The sequence below is a fragment of the Notolabrus celidotus genome, chromosome 22, assembly GCF_009762535.1.
Source record: "Notolabrus celidotus isolate fNotCel1 chromosome 22, fNotCel1.pri, whole genome shotgun sequence".
Taxonomy (NCBI): Eukaryota; Metazoa; Chordata; class Actinopteri; order Labriformes; family Labridae; genus Notolabrus; species Notolabrus celidotus.
Genome location: NC_048293.1, coordinates 26,762,180 through 26,784,691, shown reverse-complemented (window position 1 = coordinate 26,784,691; position 22,512 = coordinate 26,762,180). Strand labels below are relative to the sequence as shown.

Here is a 22,512-nt window from a genome sequence, read left to right as displayed (position 1 = left end):
TTCTACGATGGAGATTTGATGACATCACCAAGTCATAGAACACTCCAGAGAGTCGGCCAATCAGGATAAAGCTGACTTGTAAGGGGAGGGGCCTTAACGCTCATTATCAGGCTTTATACCGACCCTCTGATAGCTCTGTAGCAGCTTTACATGACTTATTGGTGTCATTGAAACCCCTCATTCAAACACTTCATTTCAGCTACTGTCTCTTTAAGCCCCCTACATCTAAGCACTTTGGAAGTCTCCTCCACTGTTGCCATACTAGAACGTCGTCAGCATGACTCAACCAGTGTTTCTCTGTCTAAGATAACCTATTAGGACATTTTTATGACAACAATTTAACATATTTGTTTGTAAAATCTGAAAAAGCACAATGCCGCCTTCTTAAAGAGACAGTAACTGAAATCCTTGTGCAGACTAATAAGGAGTTTTAATGATTTCAAGCACTATAAGCAACAATCTGAGCCTGTTGGGCCAAACTGAGAAGTTTTAGGGAGAACTATTCTCACATTTGAACTCCAAGATTTGTGAACACAGAGCCAAAGTTTAAAAATGTCTTCATTCTGGGTTATTGTGACACTTTAGTGGATGAACAAAAGCAGCACACACACACACAGACAAAATTGTTTTTGTAGTGTAACAACCTTTTTTTATTATAATTATTACAATGTCATAGATTGCACTTTCTTACAAAATATCTTTGAACAACTTTGACAAAAACTGAAAAACGTGAAGAAAGTCAGGAGTGCCAGCTAAGAGGGGAACCGCTCGCTTTCCTCGGTCAGAGACACCGAACACACACGCGAGGTGAGATTAGACGATGGCGGCTGGAGTAGAAAAAACCTTAAAAGAGGACACAACCGAGAGAGCTGTAACCACGACAAAGTGAGCTACGATTAAATATAATTGCATGACTTAAAGTGGCTGAGCATTGAGGATGAAGTATGGCATGGGAGATGAATTCTAAATCTTCCCTTCAAGCTCCTCCATCGCGCACCTTCCTCGAGACATCCTTCACCTCCACACTTCATTAGAAAACCGTCTACCATGGAAAAATACAGCTCCAGTGCCTTCTGCGCACTTAATCCTCCATACATAAAATAAATCCAAAAACAACAACATCTCCACCCGAGGAGGAAACTGTGTCATAAAAACTCACACTCACTCCAGAGACAGAGTTAAACCCTCTCTGTCAACGTTAAGCACGGAGTAATCCCACTCAGAGAAACACATTTAACAAACAAACACCACGTCTTGGTTCTGTTCTCACTGCAAAATGTAAGTTCTCAAGTGCCAAAACAACACTGCACCAAAGTCCTTCAACTCCTGAGCAACTACAGGGAAAAATAAAAACTGTGTCAGCAAACAAAAAAAAAAGAAAAGATGTAAGAAGTTGAATTCTTCCTGGGAATAAAATAAAAACCAAACCGTCACTTCAATGAAACTCCTTCAAACAAATAATCACACCTTGATTTCAAACAGCCACGAGAGCTCGCCGGTTTATTTCTGTTAAAGAGAATAAAAGTCACTTAAAGTGGATTAAATCAAAGAAAAAGAAAGTATAGATTGCTCAATGAGACACATCACAACTGCACAACAACAATAAAACATCTCTTAACCCATGCCATAACGGAGCCAACCAATTCTGATTTATTGGGTTTTGTTGGAGTTTTTAACAGGAAAGCGAAACAGCTCCCTCTGCTGGCAACTCTGACGTTTCTTCAACAAACAACAGTCAATAAATTTCTTCGTCTTACTTTGGTCAGTGAAAAGAGGAACTGCAGTGGTCAGACAGAAAGAGAGAGAGAGAGAGAGAGAGAGAGGAAGGCGTGTTTGTAGAACGTAAAAAATAACAGCACGACCAACTCTCCTTTCACGATTGTTTTATGGTTGGATTCCAACACGGAACATAAAGGATGGAGTCATCGGACGCCACTCACAAGGGCCCCCCGACAAGGGTGGGGGGGCGCTGCTAAGATAAGTGGGTCCCCGAGAAAGTCCCCCCCAATATGGGAGGTTAGAGATAAGGCTGAGGGAAAGAGAGAGAGAGTGTGATCCCTCCAGAGGCCCTTAAGGCTCCGCTTCGGTCTCCTCCTCAGCGTGTTTCTGCATGTGCATCAGCATCGCCTGCAACACAAATAACAGACATACAGAATTAACATAAAGATGGACGGTGAGTCTCCATCTCTAGTTGAGGACTACATGTTTTTCTGCTTTTGGAGCACAATTTCAAATTTGAGGAAAATCAATTTTTTCGACAGGCTCCGGGTCAACTTCTCTGACAAAATTTTTTGTCACATTTTTTTGGCAATTTTTTTTTTCACAATTTTTTTTGTCCAAATTTTTTTTTCACATTTTTTGGGTCAAATTTTTTTTTTCAATTTTTTTGTCAAAATTTTTTTTTGTCAAAATTTTTTTTGTCACATTTTTTTTTTCAGAATTTTTTAGCCCATTTTTTTTCAAATTTTTTTTTGTCGAAAGTTTTTGTCAATTTTTTTTTTTCAATTTTTTTTTTTTCAATTTTTTCCAAAAAACATTCACAGTCATTGTTTTTTTCCATCTGTGATTGTCTTGATTTCTCTTTCTTTCATTAGTTTTTATTTGATCTATCTTTTTTGTATGTGTGTGTACTTTTCAAAAGAAGAAGCTGTGATTCTCTTGATTTAGCAGCTTGTAACAGTAGTCTTCTCTCAGCCCACCGTGAACGCGTCTCTCCCGGTGTTCCGATTTTAACAGTGACCCTGTAAACTGGAGACTTTCAGCTGAAAGTGTCAGTGTTTGTAGAGTTCTCCAGTTAACAGGGTCGCTGTTTAAACCAAAACACCGTCCGATCTCTGCCACGGCTTTTTGAGTTCAAAAGGATTTTAAAGCCGTGTTGAAACGTCTGTGCTACTCGCGCTTATCTCCTCTCACGTGTTGATTCAGTCATTGCTTTTTCCATGTTTTTAACAACAGGCTCAAAATTTTCACTTTTTTCATGTTTTCATGCTTTTGGAGCACAATTTCAAATTTGAGGAAATTAACTTTTTTGACAGCCTGTGGGTCAAATTTTTTTTGTTACATTTTTTTGTCAAATTTTTTTTGTCACATTTTCATTTTTAAAAAAAAAGAAATTCAAAATTATTTTTTTCAAATTTTTTTTTGTGTCAAATTTTTTTTCAATTTTTTGGTCAAAATTTTTTTGTTCAAATTTTTGGTCAAAATTTTTTTTTCAAATTTTTTTTTTTCAAATTTTTCAAAAATTTTTTTTTTTCAATTTTTTCCAAAAACATTTCACAGTCATTGTTTCTTCCATCTGTGATTCTCTTGATTTCTCTTTCTTTCATTAGTTTTTATTTGTTCTATCTGTTTTGTATGTGTGTGTACTTTTCAAAAGAAGAAGCTGTGATTCTCTTGATTTAGCAGCTTGTAACAGTAGTCTTCTCTCAAGCCCAAGATCCACAGGATGCGTCGCGTTACATTACGGCTGCGCCGCGCACGTCGCAGCAAATAGGTTCCCATTCAAGTCAATGCTCTAGAGTCCACAGGGCGCGCTGCGGCGCGTCTCAGCTCCGTCTCTGGAGCGTTCCGCCGCGCCGCTCTGCCAGAGATACGCGGGGAGTCTATTTTCGCCGCTCCCCGCGCCCAGCACGCGTCAATCGACACAGAAATGATCGAACTATCCCGGAAGTCAGGCACGAGGATCGTATGCAACATCCGCTCACTTTCAAAATAAACACCATGTGCAAACACAAGATCGTAAATTTCACCACTTCTTCAACATTACGTCATAACCTGTGGCATCGGGCCAGACGTCAGTCTCAAAAGATATCCGACACCATGGACGAGGAAAAGTTTATACTGTGTTGTTCTCGCGCGTTTTGGAGTTCTCGAGGGATCTTGAGTTTCCTGCTCCGGAGTGCGCGCCACTCCAAACACGCATCCTATGGACCAGGGCGAAAGCCCCGGGACGGAGCAGAGCCGTGTCGCAGCCGTAACGCGGCGCACACGCATCCTGTGGATTCCCCGAGTCAGCCCACCGTGAATGCGTCTCTCCTCCCGGTGTTACGGTTTATGACGGCTGAGAGTCTCCAGTTAACAGGGTTGCAGTTTAAACCAAAACACCGGCCGATCTCCACGCTCAGACCACTAGGCCATCATCTTTTGATGAATCTGTATCTCTACCTGCTTGGAGCTGTTGCGTGAACAGAAAAACTCTTCACAGCTCTTCCAGCGGCACTTCAGCGTCTGGACGTTGGCGCTCGTGTGGTCGTTGATGAGGTGCTGCTGCAGGTGCTCCGTCATCCCGAACACCAGCGAACAGCCGTGCCACTGCAAACAAGACACAGAGCGAGAGTTAAGTCCCTGCAGAAGAGGATCCTAAGACTCAAAGTTCAGCGGGAACAGTTTCTCTGACTCACCCTGCAGCGGTAGTTCTGCATCAGGTTGAGTTTGACCGCCTGCACGCTGCCGTCGTAACAGCCCGTGTAGATCTGGAACATTAGAAACACTTTAAATGACTTTGAAAGCTTAAAGATCTCAATGCTACATTTTATAAATATCTCAAATAAACTTAAGAAAGAGAGTGTGTGAGTCACCATGCTCTTGTGGATGGCCATGCACATCACCATGTCTCTGTGTCCGGCGTAAACCTGCAGCTGCTCGTGAGACTGAGGAGAGAAGGACACAATGAGAATCTGACTTCAACAAGGCTGTCATACACAAATGAAAACTAGGACACGGTGCAGACCTGCAGGTCGTAGACTCGGACCAGTTTGTCCAGGCAGGCCGTCACCATCACCTTCCCCAGGACGGACACCACCGTCACAGCATGACTGTGACCCTTATAGACCCGCACCAGCTCTCCGGTCTGTGAGAGGGGAACAGAGTTAAGACACACTATTCCACTTTAAGGAAGAAGAGATTTATAAACATGTTAATGAGTTCAAGTGGGAGACTCACATGGATGTTATGTGCGTAAACACACTGATCACTGGAGCCACTGAAAACCAGATCATTCACCACCTTCATGCAGAGCACGGTCTTGGTGTGTCCCTCCAGGGTGCGCAGCAGCAGTCCGTTCTTGGCGTCCCTCACGCTGATGGTGCTGTCGTAAGAGCCGACCAGCAGGATCCTCCGGGCTCCTTCCTGAGACGAGGCCAGGCAGCTCACAGCCCGCGGCCCGTGACACTCAAACACTTCTGTCTCCTTATTCGTCTGAAAACAAAGGATCACAAAATCAAACCGTGAACCTCTAGACCAGTGGTGTCCAAACTTTTTGCAAAGAGGGCCACATATGATGTTGTCTGAATACCTCAGGGCCAGTGGATCCTACTGAGACTTAGTAATCATAAAAGTTATATATGAAATATTTAATAACAATTATTTTACTTTTCTTTGCTCAATAAATCAGTAACTAGGTAGTCCTCAGCTCTCCACAAGCCATCCAAACATTTGCAAACTTTATCTTCTTCTGGAAAAATTATTTTCTTTAAGGTCGGGCAATGTGGGAAAAATATCGTCTCATTATTTTCCTATGGCAGGATCACGATCTGGATTTCATCACACTTCTTTTTCATGTTGTTTTTAAGACTGTTCTGACCAGCAGACAACATCTAAAGAACTAAATCATTATTTTCCTACATTTTGAACATTTTTTATGCACCAAATTTTGCCTTTTCTGTACAATTTCATATTTCTGATCTTGTCTTGTTTCCTCTTTTGTGTCTTCTGAACTTTTAGTGTTCATCAAGAAATTTTCAAATCATGATAAAAACATTAATTTGAAAACCTGTCAGCTTTAAGAGTTCTTGTGTTTCTTCTTTATTGCCATCTTGCAGAATCCCCAGAGCTTTGACTTTAGTAGTCCATATAAAGCTTTTTGAGACATTTCTGGATTGACTTTAGTTTTGTTTGTGCGCTTGAAAGAAACTGTAAATGTACAGATGATTCAGAATGGGATTCATTTCTGTGCTATAAATAACACAATTTAAGATGGAAGCTTGGGGCCATAAATAAATGGACTGTGTGCCTGCTCTAGACAGAGAGCAACAACTTCAGACCTACCTTTTTAATCTGGCTTTTCATTTGGAGTAATGTATTTTTAGCCCTGGACTGCATTATTATTATTATTATTATTATTATTATTATTATTATTATTATTATTATTATTATTATTATTATTAAAAAAACATTTTTATTTTATTTCTTTATTTCTTGTATTTATTTGATCTTTTTTACTTTATCTGATTTTTAATTTTGCTTTCTACCCTTATTTATTTTATTAATTTTACTTTATTTTATTCTTAAGAATTTTTTTAATGAATATTTATTTTATTATTTCACCCATTTCTGTTGTTTTCTGTCTCACTGCATGCTTTTGTGTATGAAAGATGCTATATAAATAAAGTTGAGTTGAGGAATCTGAAGTTGTATTCAAAGGTATTGCTTGTTTATTATTTTTAATGACTTCTTATCCTCTGTTCTCTCTGTAGATTTGACCAATTCTCATATATTATCTCACATAGATTCACTAAAGTCTGTAATTATGACTTCTTTCTCATAAAAGTGCAACTTTACTCTATAAATCTCTCCTCTCTTTCATCTCTAACGTGTCCCTGATCCTTCGTTGTAAGACACAGACTTGGTTAGTTTAATCAAATCAACAAAAAATCTTGTAAATGCAAGAAAGTTGAAGTTATTTTTCTTGCACGCAGCCCAACTTTGTTAAGTTTTTCTGCACATTTTAGTTCTGAAAATACGTTTTAAGGTTGAAGTTGTGAGTGAAGTTAATCTACCTTCATCTCATGTGACTGCCTATAGTTACTATGCAAAGTGCTTCCTCTGCAAAGCTCTGAGTCTCATATATTTATAAAACGATGCATGCACGTCTCACCTTGAGGTTAAAGGTCACCACGGTGCCGTTTGCAAGACCGGCGTACAAATACTTCCAGCGGCTGTGGAGGCAGAGGACTCGGTCTGACAGAGAGAACTGCTGCTCCAGCTCGTTCGTCTGTGGACAACAAACAACAACAAAAACTCATCGTGAGCGTCTCACATGGTGAGAGTGAGACCGTTATGTGACAGCACTTGTAAGTGTGTCCGACCCTTACCTTGAGACTGTAGCAGCGGATGGTCTGATCACTGGAGCCAGTATAAAGGCGATGATGGAGGGAGGGAGCAGCAGACACCAGCAGGCAGCTCACCTTAGAGCTGTGACCCTCGAACACACCCACACATTTATGACTCTGCAGTAGAAACACACACAAGTTAGTTTGACGATGCGTTCACAGGAAATACAAATTCACAAAGTCTGGATGGACACCCACCACCAGGTCGAAGGCTCTGACGGTCCGGTCTCCTGAGCACGTGTACAGCAGCCCATTGTGGATCTGCATGGCGTTTACGGCCTCCTGGTGACCCTCGAACACACCCTCGGTGGGCAGATCATCCTCTCCGTGGTCGGACGATGCATCTGTGCAATCAGGGAACACAAGAAAGAGGCTACATGAGCACAAACGATACAAGTCTGTCCATGAGGCAGCTTTGGACACTACACATAAACATGTCGTCCATTTAAGAGATCATCCAGACACGTCTCTCTGCAGTTGATTAAGACTGGGACTAAGCATGATCACTAAAGCTGGACTCCACATGAAGTGAAGATTTGAATTCTGGAAGTTAAGGGTAACAAAGATTTCCAGATTGAAATTAAAACAGAGGTTAATGCAGAATATCTACAAGAAGCCTGGACAACCGTGCACTTCATGTGAAGAACTGAGTGCAGCAATATTAAGGTTTGCATGGCAGACCGTCATCCATAAACTGAATCAGTATTGTATCTCCTTTCTCACTGTGATGGACGGTTCTTCAGTCGGCCTTAAAGTGGCCTCTGTCGTGGTCATGCAGAAAATCATACAAACTAGTTCTGCTCGTGTATAGCTTGACCCTTTAACATGAACAGATGATGAGAGAGAGCAGAGAGGAGAACCCACCTGAGGAGGTCTTCAGTGTTTTGGGCAGCACGGTGGGAAACGGCAAATCACTGCAGGGAGGAGAAGGTAGATGATGACAGAGAACAAAGATCACAGGCAAAGGATAAATCAAAGAAAGCTCATTCGTGCATCTTATAACTGTGTAAAACTGCATTTGTTTGTGTGCTTCTGCAAAGACAATATTGTAAAGAGTTTCTTAAATGCATCATTTAGGAACACACTGTTTGTTTATTGAGTTGCTCATGCAATCTGAAGTTTTTACAGACAGCTCCAACTCACACTCTCACTTTTATCCTCTTAAATGCAAAACCAGACGACAAATAATATTGACTAAAGGTGCATTTATTCACTCGCTCTGGAGCTTCTGCATGTCTCACAAGTTTTCAAAGTGGCCTAGGATCTGCAGACTGTCTGACGCCTCAGAACAAGAACATAAGAAGTGGACTCAAGGTAGAGCCTGTCCTCTTAAGAGTCTAGAAAAGACTGAGTGTTTGAGTCGGGTCTCACCTCTCAGAGGATTTACAGATCTCCATGTCGCTGGTGGATGAGACCTCATTGCAGGCCAGACTCTGCGGCCTCACTCTGGAGGACACCAGTGCAGGAGTAGGAGTCTGAATCAGGGGATCCAGACTGACCTCCATCAGGTCTGAGTCTGAGTTTATCATGAGCTCAGCAGGAGGAAGCTCCAACGTGTGTTTGGGGGACCTTAAGTCCACTTTCATGTCCTCTCCGGCCTCCATGTTCACGTCTCCCTCCCTGTCCTCCACGGGGAGCGTGGAGGTGCTGACCTGAGAGCTCCCGCTGGGTCTCCTGCGTGGTCGAAGGAACTTCGGCCTCAGCGTCTCCCCGTCCAGCTCTGTGTCGCTGCTCTCGGGCTGCTCCGCCCCCTGAGCCTTCTTCAACACTTTCCTCTTCTTCAGCTTCCTCACACGCTTCCCGCCCCGCAGCTCTGACGGAGAGGCGGGCAGGTTCAGGACCGAGGGGGGCTCGAAGGAGTGTGAGGTTGCACAATCGCCGACGCTGCCCACCTCTGAGCCCCTCCTGCTGGGGGAGAGACGCTTTATGGAGGATTTGGAGTCAGACGACAGGGCAACAAAGCTCTTTGTTGCCTGTGTGGCCTTTTCCACGGTCTCAACCAGTCCTGATAAACCCTCTTTGTGGTCTGCAGACTCAAGAAAGCTCTCCACGTCATTCTCTGTGTTAATTTGGTTCTGCTCTGGATTTCGCTCAGGAGACGGCTGGAAATGAAGAGGAGAGTCTGCAAGAGATTGAAGCACAGGGATCAGCATGTGTATGATAACTGGAGAGGACGTGTGAGGGTACTTTTCTATCCTTTGAGCTCGGGGGTCCCTGTCCCTGTCACATTGTTCAGAGAGCGACGTTACCTGATGGAGAGGCTGCAGCAGGAGCGACCGGCAGCTCTGGCGTGGTGCTGTGAGCACAGAGGCTGATGTGCTCCACAGGGTCGGGGTCTGAGCTGACGTGGACCGGAGACTGAGGCTCCTGCTTGATAACGACGGGCCAACTGGAGGAGGGAGGGGAGGCACGCTCAGCAGGGGGACCGGGACTTTGAGTGCCAGCAGCAACAGCAGGATCGGTAACAGAGAGGGGGGAGGCGCACGTGGGCAGACTTGGCACTGCTTGGACCGGATCCATCCTCTCCTCTTTCAGTGTGACCTTCGGGGCTTCATCCATGGTCCCTGTGATTGATCGTTAATCATACGTTAACTCAAAGAGGTAATGATCTGGATGGGTGCTACGTTACAGACATGAGAGAGAAGTTTCTTACTCTAAGACGTGAGCTTACCTTGCATTCCTTTGAGAAGCTCGATGCGCTTGTTCCTCAGCGTGTTCATCTCTCCATTCATCTGAAGAGAGATCAGAAGAGTATTATTAAGAATAAACTAGAATTAAACTCCAAAATAAAATACATTTCTAAGAACATAAAACACTAAAATTAAAAGAAAATAAGATGCTATACTTAATATAAATAAATAAATACAATAAAAAAGTGACTTAAATCTGAACTAGATAATAAATAAATAGATAAATAAATAAATATACAAATATACAAATAAACAAATAAATAAAACACTAAAATTAAAAGAAAATAAGATGCTATACTTAATATAAATAAATAAAATAAAATAAAAAAGTGACTTAAATCTGAACTAGATAATAAATAGATAAATAATTAAATAAATAAATAAATAAATAAATGAATAAATAAATAAAATTAAAAAGTGGCTAAAATTTGAACCAGATAATAAATAAATAAATAAATAAATAAATAAATAAATAAATAAATAAATAAATAAATAAATGTTGATGCTCTGTGCAGCCCTAAGATCTTCTTAAATATATTTTGGTACAATTAAAAGTCCACTACCCGAAGACCTGGGGACTCTCACAGGCTCACATGATAAAATCAAATCTGATAAATAAGGAGCACACACACACCTGCTGTTTAACCACCATGAGACGCTGCACCTCCATGTAGGCGGCCTGCAGAGCGGCACGAGCCTGAATCAGGCTGGTGTCGACCGTCTGCAGGGAGCGACTCAGCTCCTCCTCCCTCAGAGACACGGCCAGCAGCTGGTCGATCTGTAAACGCTCTGCAGGGAGACACGAAGACAACTGGTGAGCCACTGTTAGCTTAGCACGAGCTCCAACAAACCAGGGAGAGTCTTTCTTTTATTTACATGCACTGCATCAAACTACAACAACCTTAAAGAAGTCAGAACAACGCTTACCCTTTTTAGATTTGACCTTCCTCCTCTTATTGTTGTGTTCAAGGCAAGACGTCTCTGCACTCGGGACATCCTGCAACACAGAAACAAAGAGTCATCTCCCGTTAAAATGTCAAATAAAACACGTCACAGAGACGCAGCAGAGACTAAAACACTGTCTTTGTTCACTCCATGCTGTCTTCTCCTTCAGCAGTACCTTTAAATCTCTGATTTAACAACGAGGGAATAAGTTGCTCCATGTGTTTCTTCACTCACCCCAGCTGCTCGCCGCCTCTTCCCCGTCCCCTGCCCGTCCAGCTGCTCCGTCCCTGAACTGCTGTCCCCGAGCACAGAGTCCGACCTCTGCAGAGCCTTCACGGTCACTGACGTCAGCTTTTCCGGCTGCTTCTGAGCCTTCTCCTCGAGCTGACCGAGCATCTTCTCCACCTCTAGGTGACGCAGACTGTCCTTGTCCTCCTCCTCCTCTTCCTGGGGTCTGGTAGAGACGGGGGAGACCTGCGGCTCTGAGCGGAGGTCGTCTCTCTGCGTCTCCTGAGATGTGAGGGATGCAAACAGGGAGTGAGAGGAGGCGGGGGCGATGGAGCTCTCAGATAAGGAGCGTTTTCTGGAGGAGCCGGGCGCAGAGCTGTCCATCAGTGAATCCCATTGGAAGCCCTCCAGCAGGGGAACGTCGCCCTCCTCTTGGCTCTGGTCTTCCTGCTCACATGGCACCATCTCGATCCCAAACCTGAAGGAGGGAACAGACAAGATTTAAGACTAGCTCAAATCTAAAACACAACTCTGAAGTGTTTGATCTCTACAAACCTCGGCATGCCTTTCCCTTTGTCCTGCTTCTTCCTGACCTCCTGGTAAACCTGTTCCCAGTTCACGTTGCGTCTGGAGGAGGAGCTGATGAGCTGCCGTACTGTGGGTTTGAGCCCCGAGTCTTTTTCTGTGTCGCTCCTCCGTGACTCGCTCACATTCCGAACCCGCCTGGCGATGTTCAGATTGGGCTCCAGGCATCCTGCTTTGCTCTTGGAGCTGATGTGTTTGGACAGGTCTCGTTTCAGGACAGGAGGAAGGTCCAGTTTGGACAGACTCGACGTGTTTGACCCCGAGACCGTCTGCTGCGCTTCACCACTTCTGGAGGTGTCGCTCTCTGAGCTCTGACCCGCTTCGACAGCCTGCATCGCCTCTTCTTGGCATGCTTCCTTCCTCTCTTTCTTCCTGTTTTCCTCGCCTTCTCTGCTCGAGGCGGCGGGCTCTAAGCTCTCCAGGGTCGAGGTGCTAACGTGCAACGACTGGAGGAACTGGCTGCTGTCTGAGGGTTGAACTCCAGGCTTCTCTGGCCTCAGAGACTCGGGTACGTTGGGTTTGGCTGCGTTCTGCCTGCAGCTGTTCTCTTTGTTCATCCCGATGTGACTCTGATCTCTCTGCTGCTCCTTTGAGATCTGCAGCACCATCTCGAACCGGTTGATTTTGGAGTTGTCCAAAGAGGATCTCCTTTCTAACACGGTCTGTTTGGCTTTGCAGAACGTTTCTGGGAGCTGCCGTTCTTTCTTTGACTGCAGAGGCCCGACAGCTGGAGCCGTGCTACCCGGTCTGCTCTGACTCGTGGTTGACTTTGTTTGTGGCGGCGCCTGACTCGAGGGCTTGCTGGTTTTCTTTCCCACATTAAGGCCTAAGAAGGAGGACGCCTTTCTGTCTTTCTGCAGCACCGGCTTGTTTGTGTTCTTGTCAGAAGGAGGACCGGCTGCAGAGTCGAGGTGCTCATCTCTTTGAGTGCTGCTGCTTCGACTGCTGCTGCTGCTGCTTCCATCTCTGGATTTGCTTTGAGGCTTTATCTTCTTCACTTTCTCTCTGGGACTCGGACTACTCAAGGGTAACTGTCCCAGTTTCTGCTCCGGTCTGGACTGCCTGTTAGCAGCGCTGGTGTCCGGAGCCTTGTCTTGGGTCTGGGGTTTGGGGACTGTTGGGTGTTTCTCTAATGAGTTTGAATCCTTATGAGGTGCAGATTCGAACCCCTTTGAGACCGGATAAGGAGACCAGCGAGCGGTTTTGTCCAGCTTTGGGTTGCTACCAAAGGTCTTGGAAGTCCTGTTGTGCTCAGGCTCTGCAGGTCTCCCCTCTCCGTTCTGAACCCTGGTCTGACCTCCTTGAGGGTTTCCTGTGTTTTGAAACTGGTTCACAGGCTGAGCAAATAAAAAAGGCGGAGGAGGATACAACGGGGACTCGAAGAGGCTCACGGGCCGGTTCCTCTGAGGGAACTGAGAGATGTTGTTCCGGCCGTAGATCCCGTTGCTGCTGCCTCCGTTGCTGAGCCACGGCAGGCGGTTCTGTTGAAACTGACCCTGATTGAGCTGCCTGTTTCCAAAATGCTCCTGGTTACTAAAACTCCCAGGAGTGAACTCTTCGGACGCCCATCTCTGGAAGTTGGGCGGCTCCTGAGCGTGCCAGGTGGCGCTCTTCCCCTGCCTGTTGTGGTTCCAGGCTTCCTGCTCCCCTGCTCGGTCATTGAACTGGTTGCTCCTGTACCAGGTCCTGTTGTGACTGGTTCCACTGAAGCCCTGCGACGGCTGCTTCTGCTGCTTCTGCTGCTGCTGCTTCTGCTGCTGCTGCCACGCAACCCCCCGCTGGTAGCGCTCTTTAGCTTCTTTTAACTTCTGCTGAAGCTCCTCGTTTCTCTTTCGCTCCTCTTCTTCTTTGGACAACTTTGCAGCAGCGGCTTCTTTCTCTTTTCTGAAAAGGAAGGGACAGAGGTGAAACATTTTAAAGATATTTGTAGAACATACATGCCTGAATTGATCGGACAGCTGAAGAAGACATGAAGGAGAGAGCGGGGGATGACACGCAGAGAAAGTTGTGACCGCTGTGAGGGGACTAAAGCTTCTAAATAAGGGCCACACACATTAACCGCTGAGCAAAACCAGCAACATGAAGTTATCAAAACTCAGAGAGGCAACTTTAAAGCTCTCAGTTTGTTTCTCTTTAGCGACACTTGTGGCGAGATGTGGTACTGCAGGTATGTCTTTGGACATCACAGTTTAAACGGTCAGTTCTCATCAGAACATCTCAATACTCTTGTCGTCCGTAGACATCTGTCTAATCTTTGTTTTACGACCTGAACTCTTCGTTTTGGTGTCTTGTAACTCCACAACATGAAGCTGTTGGTTCATCAAGCACCCTCATATATTGCTGACCTGCTCCACCCTTACATCCCCAGTAGACCCCTCAGATCCTCAGACCAGGGTCTGCTTGCTGTGCCTTGTGTTCGGCTGAAGACTAAAGGTGACCGTGCCTTTGAGCTGGTGGCTCCAACTTTGTGGAACAATCTTCTGCCCAAAGTGTGCCGTGCTGATTCCCCTGAGACTTTACCATCTTTTGTAATTTGTTGTTATTTTGTCTGCTTTCATTATTGTCTTATTTATTGCACATTGTCTTGTCCATATTGAAACTCTGTGAAGCTCTTTGTGACTATGCTCTGTGAAAGGTGCTATGCTGAATAAACTTTACTTACTTATTTACTCCTTTGGTGAATGAACAGATATTTACACAGGAAGTTGTGAGTAGAAAGTTTGCTTTATCAATGCAATAAGTGACATGTCTACAGATCACATTTCAGCAGCCCATGAGTGGAAAAGAAGCAACTTTTTTGTGATATTTTGAGCAGCTTTTTCCTTTACTGGATAAAACAGCTGAAGAGAGAGAGGGAAGACCAGCAGAACAAGGCCTCGACTGGGAGCTGTGACCCAGACTGTAGCCTCTGTTTGTGCATGCTGGGCTAAATCAACATTTCATGCATGCTTTGAGAATCATTTCCTTCCAGACACACTGAGTCAGTTTAACCTGAGTCTCTTTCTACATCCCTCCATGTGCACAGAGCATCTTTTTCACAGTCTTATTCTGATGATTAGTTCTTCTGTCTTTAAGATCTGCCTGTTTTATCACCTTTACTCCTTCATTCACATTCAATCTTGTTATCTATTTTCATTTTCATTGTCCATTTTTAAACTGTCACTGCACTACCTGCACTGTGTACATAGGCTGTTTTTATAAAACTGTATTTTATTATATTTTATTGTATTTTATATTTAAATTTTAGATATTTAAAAGCCGGAAGAGAGAAACAGCATCTCGTTTTTCCTGTATGTCTCGTATATACAGTGAAAATTGACAATAAAAACCTTTGAATCTTTGAATCTGAATCTTGTTGACGTCTGTTTACTCTGTTATCTTCCTGAGCTCCTTCCTTCCTTTGTCAAACACCTCTCTTTAAAGCTGCTAACTGTCGTCTGATGGGTAAGGAAACATCTCACCTATGACTTCTTCCTTCATCCAATTCCACATATCCCAAAATCCTTGTATTTGTTTGTGTTATTTTTCTGTTAAAGATGGCATCATCTGCCAAAACTTTGTGTTTGCATGAGTCTAAACTGAAGTCATGCTTTTTTTAGGCACCAGTCCTCCTGACATACGACTCCTCCACAGCTCAGCTTGAAGCAGCGGCTAAATCCGTCCGGTGAGACCACTGAGCGCGATGTGACTATACAAGGATTATACACACACAAAGCAGAGCTGAGGCTCGATCACCGAGCTTTAAATGTTTGAATTCATCACAAAAACATCTTAAATGGACTCAAATAATAAACAGATGATCGAATATTGTTGAGGAAATATTATTAAGTTTTATGGGTTGCTGTATGTCTTATAATCCAGTTCATGCATGACGTGATGTTTTGATGAAAATACTCAAATGTTTACTTTTTTTCAGACACAAATCACCAGCTGAAAAGAACTGAACATAAACAGATCATTCCACGTGTATCAGTCCCACATTAAATCAGTGTTCTTCTTACCTGATCTGCTCTTTCCTCTTCTCCACCAGCTGCACCAGAGCCCGATCAAAGTAGTCCTCCTCCCGGGCGTTCCCAGAGTGCCCCTTCTCTGCAGCCTCCACGTTCTGTTTGTGCGAGGGACTGGAGATGTGGCCGGCGTAATCAGTCAGGCTCGCCACCGTCACCTTGCACACTCTGCACTCGTGTCCGCAGTCCCTGGGGAGGGAAGGCGACAGCGGGCGTTCAATCGTTCCTTCCGGCATTGTTCTGATCTAGTCTGGTTCAGTTTTTTTGGTTCCTGCAGAGCCGGTTAAGACAGACCGGGGCTCTACTTTCTGTTACTCTCAAGTCAAAATAAAACAAGGAGAGGAGATTACTCAACAGTCCTTGGACACTAATTCTCTATTCGACACAGATCAGGAGGTAGCTAACTTATAATTTCTCTCTTTTCAAAAATCGTGATCGTCCTGATCTTTGCTGTCTTTCTTTCTTCAGAAGGCCATCGGCGGCAGAGCGAGGGCAGGAGGGGCAGCCAGGCTGGACGCAGGCAGCATGCTAATCGAGCCACGCAGCACCGGGACGCACAGAGCGGAGAGAGGCACGGCGCCCTCAGCCTAGCGCGCTGTCATGATGGTGTCCGCTGCGCTCTGAGACTCTACACAAGGCAGTGTCTGTATTTGACCTCACACTTCTCTCTGACATCCCCCCCCCACCAGCCAGAGCCGGCATGTGTTATAGACCCCAGCTTCCTGCCGACCAATCCCACGCAGAGCTGGTGTAACCGGAGCCTCCTGCAGCTGCTCAGAGCCTCCAGTTCAAAAAACCTCTCCCAAATATGCCATCCTGTGACTCTGATACGGGCTCTGACTCCGCTGGCTGCTTCTCAACTTCTTTTTCAGATCTGTGTCATGGCGCTCTGCCATTTTCTGACCTCCTGTATAGTTGGCAAACTCTGTATCGATGAGATAGTGTTACTTATTCGATTTGACACCGTTTTTCTCACTTGGGGTGGCGAGAGAAATCCAACCTCGGTCAGACACAATGATCCTCTCTGAGTTTATGTTTTCATCAAGTTAGAAACGATCACAGAAAACAGAAAACAGACACTTTGAACAGCTAGCTTTTCAAATAAGGAGCCAAACTCTGAAGATAATATATATTTCACTGAGGTTGCAATCTGTGAGTCAATCTGGCCCTCCTGCAGAACTCCATCAGGCTGCAGGCGAAGTGAATCCTCACCTTCCCCTTCCTGCACAGCCTGTTTTCTGCATGTGTGAAACTTAAACCTTCCCTCTCACAAGTTCTAAAACTTTGCTGCTCATTTTATATTCCTCATAATTTAATTAACCATCACTTTTTTTAAAAATGACCATACAGTGTTTGCATTTCAGTGTTTACATGAAATCCCAGCAACGCAGCGACAGCTCCAGCCTTTAATCAGTATTTGCTCGCCTCCAGATTCCTCCATCTCAGCGACAGGCTGCATACTTTCTGTAATCTACATGGCAGTCATAAGATAGCCAGTTGCCTTCTATCGGTCATGCCCGTTGTTCCGGAGAGAGATTGTGTCTAAATATATATGTGCCACAGAGACAGCTGCCCATAGAACCACTTGTGATGAGCACGTGTCTGCGTGCACACGTGCATCGTGACCCAAATAAATTCAGACTAAAGTCAAAGCTTTTGAAGAAACCTCCAGTTTATCTCAACGTCACTTTTTAAGACACAGTTATTAAAACTGTGATGTTAAATATTCTGCAGGAGATCTTGCTGGACTGGTGAGATATGAGGAAGATGCATCCATTATTATTCTGCACAAACTTTAATGTGGAGTCATGATATATAAAATCATGATATCTGTGCATGTTGTGTCTATTTTAGGAAACATTACTCACCGGCCTTTGAGCTTCTCCAGCTCTCTGTGGTGCAGCATGCTTCTCATGTGCTCATCCATCTCCTGCAGAAACACAGCAGAAGGTAAAGTTTACTATGAGGCATCCAAACACTGCAGAACATCCTGAAAGCATCGAACTGAGAGGACTCAGCGGTGCAGAAAGCATCTGATAGTTTGTCCCATTTCAAACGTTTATCCCTCATTATTCAGGCGCCTCCTTTGCCCATTGGAGCAGAATTAAAAGAGTAGGGGTGAAATCTTTCCCAATGAAGTGGGACAACCCTTCAAGAATGTTTTTTTCATTTTTAATACTGCCTGTAATTTCTACTATTCAAGCCATTTGTAACATTTGTATATATCTAAATTTGTATTCTATCTTTATTTCTGTATTTTTATTTTTACTTATTTAAACATATTCTTGATTGTACTTATGTCTGGGTTGCTGCAACAACTGAATTTCCCCCCGGGGATCAATAAAGTAATATCTTATCTTATCAGTAGTCGTCAGCGGCAGACAGGATGTTTGCTAGCTAGCTACACCAGGACTTCAGCATCTCATACCTCTTTAAACCAAAGAATTAAAGCTACAGTGAGCAACTTTAAGTTAGTGTTGCCTCTGTTTGGACAAAGCGCCCCCCTTCACCTTTGCTGATTTTGTCCAGTTCCTTTAAAAGGTACCTTTTTTGATTATAAATCTCATCCTTCCTTCTTTAAACAGCCACATGTATAAGTTATCAAACATCTTTGCCTTGGAAAATAAAAAAAGACTATTGAGGTGGCCTGCAGTCGATTATTTGTCTGACATCTAACCCCGGCAGCAGATTCAGATATTGAAAATAACAACTTAAGAATTGCTTGGTAGCTTGCACAGCTCATACAAAGACATCATTTTTATATCTTAACCCTTTAAGACCTAGACCATTTTTGGGGGCGCCAGACTCTCCTGAATTTATTTTGAATATGCTGAATGAGAAAAATGTGGTATGAATGGAAAGCTGAGAATGTCCGCTGTAACTGAGTTTTTAAAGCTTGTTGAAAGGATTAGCAGCTCAAAAGTTATCCAACATTTAAGAACAAGTAGCCAGTGGCGGGTGTCTAGGTCTTTGAGGGTTCATAAATGATTCAACCTCCAAATTACTCAAAACATCATGAGTTCAAAGACTCAGGTCGTAATAAGTTGACATTTGAGTGAATAGAACCTTTAGAAAATTAGTTCCATTTTACCAAGATGAAAGTTTTTCAGCCCAAAACTCTGAGCAAACGTGTATCCTGAAGTCCAAGTCTAGTATCAAGTCCCTACAGGTTTTATTATTCACACCTTCAACACTCAGGTGTCAGATTTGATCCAAACAGATGGAACTTAAATGCAAAGTGAGTGAGTTTGTATGGTTTTCGTACAGTTCTTGCAGATTTAAAGAGTGTGTACGGAGGAGTTACCTGCTTTGAGATGTGGACTGTTTCACAGAGGATGCACTTCCTGTCTCTCGCCATCTTTGACATGAGTGGAGATGAGATGAGCTCGGCCCTGTTAGAGGAGAAAGTGTATAAAGTAAGAGGACTGAACAGAAACTTAATAAGAAAATAAAATCATGATATTAAAGTCTTATTTATGCAGCATGGTGTGTTGAGTGTTTGTTTGCAGCTTAGCTTTTATGAACTCAAGACTCCTTCTCTGAACTATTCAACAGCATTCCTCCGCAACACAAACCGCAAACTGCAGCTCAGAGTTCAACCCGGACCCTGGTCTAAATCTGGTCTGCTGATAGAGCAGCTCAGTGACCCGGAGGCAGCAGAGCCATGGCAGCACCGAGAGCTATGTCTGGACATGCTCAGCGTCCACAAACAGGGTGGGAAAGTAACGGCAGCCAGCCACGAGCCAGAGGCCGCTGAGGTTACTCCTGCGGGTTTATGGCTGTTTCTACGCTAACATCACCTGATGGAGATCTGACCATGTGGAGTCCTTGATCTGGGCCATAATGTCACTGATTTATACATAGAAGGGTCATTAAAGATCAGAATGAGCTTTGGTGGAGTTTAAAACTGAACCATGACAACAGAAACAAACAAAACAACAAAATCTCGTCACTATATGATGAATAAAAAGTCACTTAAGCGTGCTTTTTCAAACTCAACAACATGGGAGTTCAACCTTCCTGCTGCCAACATCTGACCCTGGTCCTGATTGGGATATTTGTTAATTAAGAAGGAAGATGGTGCAACACTTGGCTTGATAAGTTTGAATAAATGCGAGACAGGTCTTCTTCTCCTGGTTATTAAAAAACAGGACTCCTGTGTGTGGATGTGAAAGTTCACCCACTAAGGCACAGCTGACTCTCTGAATCTCCACAGAGCTGATTGACCGAACACTCAACTATAAATGTTTAATATGCTTTAAGTCTAATAATGGTCCTGGCTAAACCCTGGATATCCCGTCCTGCTCATTAGTGCGTGGCCTATATTCTGGTTATGACATTATGAAATGTTCCACACAGTCCCTCCATCACCGTCTCTCCTCCCTCCAGCAGCACCAGAGGTCGGGTATTTATAATCGTGTATAAACTGAAGGGTCAAGTTCTTTCAAAGCCACTAAGGGGGGGCAGCATGCAGGAGGGCAAGATACTGAATAAATGTCGATGTAGAGTTAATTCAGTGACGTGTTTATCTCCACGGAGCTTTCCTCTGACATATGCAGAGGGGGCATGAAGTGTGTCTGCAGAATTACATTTACATTCAGCACATACATGTATATTTGACAGCAAGACCGTGTGCAGTGAGTTCTCTTTAACGCTTCAGTCAGGAACATTCTGTTTGTGTCAGTTTTGGCGCCCCCTGTGGACAAAGTAATACTTCAAATCTCTTCGCTGATTTTATCTTGTACATGCATTAGTTTTCTTTTCAACTGCAACAGATCATTTCATGCGTTCTTTAAACTGACAAATGCATCACTCTGTTTAAATATTTGTTATGGAAAGTGTTAAAAAAAAGGGCAGTAGAGCTTTTTTATACTTCTGCATTGACAGAACTACATATTTATGCATTAGAGTGTCTGCTTCTCTCTGCAATACTCCACCTGAACACTGGACGACGGTGGGATTTCTATACTAGTCATACCACAAGGACAACCAGAAATTTCTATAAATGCAGGAAATACGATGCTACAAGTTGGACCAATCACAGGGCTTCCAATCTGTGTTGTTTCAGTGTGTAGTTAAATTTTAGAGGAGGTGCACGACAGGCTATGTGTGTAGGCTTCTGCATAGATACCAAGCGGCAGCCTCTGTTCTTAAAATATGAAGCCAATGCAGAAGTGTTAAAAACTGCAGTTCATCAAGCGTCCACAAGAGGCTGGCTGCAGAAACACCGGAAACCACATACACACCCATTCAAAGAAGATGATCTTTACAGCAGAAATAAACATGTTTACAGTCTGGTTCAAAAAACGGTTATGGTCTGAATAGCTCATTTCTTTATCGGCACACACTGTACAGGCGATGATATTTTACAACTGTGTATTTTCGTAGACACTACACTTAGAGTTTTGCCCAAATAAGGGCACGACTGACTTGATTGACAGGCGGCCACCCTGTAGCTGTTAACGTAAAGGCTAAAGGCTCACCTCTTTACTTCACACTAGCTAGGACTAAGTTAGGTTGAGTTCAGCGTTTCCAATATGGCACCCGGCTTCAGAAATAGATGGGTGACGTCACATATACTGCGTCCCTTTATGATAGATACAGGGCTACATGGACCAATGTCAGAAGCTACGGCGTAGATTTAACGCAGAAGTGTAATTCAGGCTTTTAAAATTGCATCTGACGACTCTTACAAGCATTCAAAATTAAAACACAGTAACCGTCAGACTTTCTGCTAATGATCTTGTTGCATTTGCACGTCCGAAAAAGGCAACACAATTAATTCCAGCCGGTTTCATAACAAGTTAAAACTCCTCATTGGAGCTTTAAGTATCATCAAAAGTAAACACTAGATTTCAATGCACAAAAAAGCACCCTGTTACACCACAGCTTAAATAGTTGTTTTTAACACAAGTCCCGCCTCTAACAAAGCAAACAGCCAATCACAGTTCAGCATTCTGAGGCAGCTGGGGTGGCCGAATCCGGTTTCCAGCAGGGGCCACCCCGGGCTGTTTCTCTGCACACACCCCTGCGTCTGCACAAAGCAGACCTACAAGCCCAACCTGTTGTGTTAGCTTATTTACTGTTAGCAACATGCTGCAGAAGGTCACCAGTACAAGATGCATGATATATTCACAAGCAAAACTTCAATGACAATCACATATGACGATATAAATAAAGCAAAGTCTGTCAGCAGAAACAAAAACTCTGTTTCTGTGCAAACTACCGACGAGCAGCTTCCTCTGCTAGCTACAGTTTGAGGTTGTTGTTAGCATAGCTTAGCTGTCGAAGCCTGTAAATGAAGATGATTCACAGCTGAAAGAGACTAAGTATATCATTAAACTAACCGTCCATGACTCTAAACATGAAACACATTAACTGTTAAATAAAATATTTAACCTGGTCTGCAGGAAGGTTAGCAAGCTAGCAGCAGCATGCTAGTTAGGAACTCCAACCTCTGAAGTGGTTCAATAATTCAGTATTTTAAAAACATGAGGGGATGCAACGAAGATGAAATGTTTTCATAGTTCTGTAAACACTGAGAAAGGACTGTGTGCTACCTTTATAACATCCAGATGTTTAGGACAACTGCATTTTATCATCCAGCGCTGAAGCTAACAACAACATCCGGTTCCTCGCCCCCAAACGGAAGTACTATCCATGGTGCGTTCAGGGACATCACGGTTTTTACACAACTCAGACAAGAAAGTTACAAAAACTCTTAAATAAAATAAATACATAATTTAAGATCATTATTTTTAGATAAAGGATGTCAACTGCATTTTCTTGATTTTTGAACAATGTAAATAAACACCTGGTGCATAAACATTATTATTAATAAATGCACTTTTTTGCAACTTTGACCACACATCTGAATTTACCTGCACTATTTCATTGACTTTTCCCTTCCTGCACACCTGGCTTATGAATAAAGAATTGCAGAGTATT

At 43.6% G+C, this 22,512-nt stretch overlaps 1 protein-coding gene across 2 annotated transcripts; it reads right to left on the bottom strand.

The window, feature by feature from the left end:
• Positions 1-623: 623 nt before the first annotated feature.
• znf106a (zinc finger protein 106a) lies at positions 624-22,219 on the bottom strand. 2 transcript variants are annotated; one of them, XM_034674998.1, is made up of 21 exons: positions 22,125-22,219; positions 18,869-18,956; positions 17,433-17,494; positions 15,559-15,753; positions 11,528-13,441; positions 10,979-11,450; positions 10,727-10,796; positions 10,434-10,588; positions 9,781-9,841; positions 9,359-9,673; positions 8,481-9,231; positions 7,974-8,023; positions 7,308-7,453; positions 7,092-7,226; positions 6,875-6,991; positions 4,942-5,196; positions 4,730-4,849; positions 4,578-4,649; positions 4,401-4,472; positions 4,165-4,311; positions 624-2,127 (listed from the first exon to the last, which is right to left on the bottom strand). In XM_034674998.1, exons 2-21 carry the CDS (start codon positions 18,929-18,931, stop codon positions 2,071-2,073), a joined length of 5,229 nt encoding a protein of 1,742 aa, XP_034530889.1. In that variant the 5' UTR covers positions 18,932-18,956; positions 22,125-22,219; the 3' UTR covers positions 624-2,070. The 2 variants fall into 2 exon arrangements, with proteins under 2 accessions (XP_034530889.1, XP_034530890.1); XM_034674999.1 differs by having other exon boundaries at positions 711-2,127; positions 21,964-22,183.
• Between the last annotated feature and the right edge of the window lie 293 nt (positions 22,220-22,512).

What these genes read in the sequence shown, in the direction of transcription:
- znf106a (XM_034674998.1), bottom strand. Translation starts at nt 18,931, where the DNA reads ATGTCAAAGATGGCGAGAGACAGGAAGTGCATCCTCTGTGAAACAGTC. An exon ending in CTGGAGAAGCTCAAAGGCCG is followed by an intron (nt 15,754 to 17,432) that starts GTGAGTAATGTT and finishes TTCCCTCCCCAG; the next exon opens with GGACTGCGGACACGAGTGCA. An exon ending in CACGCAACAGCTCCAAGCAG is followed by an intron (nt 2,128 to 4,164) that starts GTAGAGATACAG and finishes TTTGTGTTGCAG; the next exon opens with GCGATGCTGATGCACATGCA.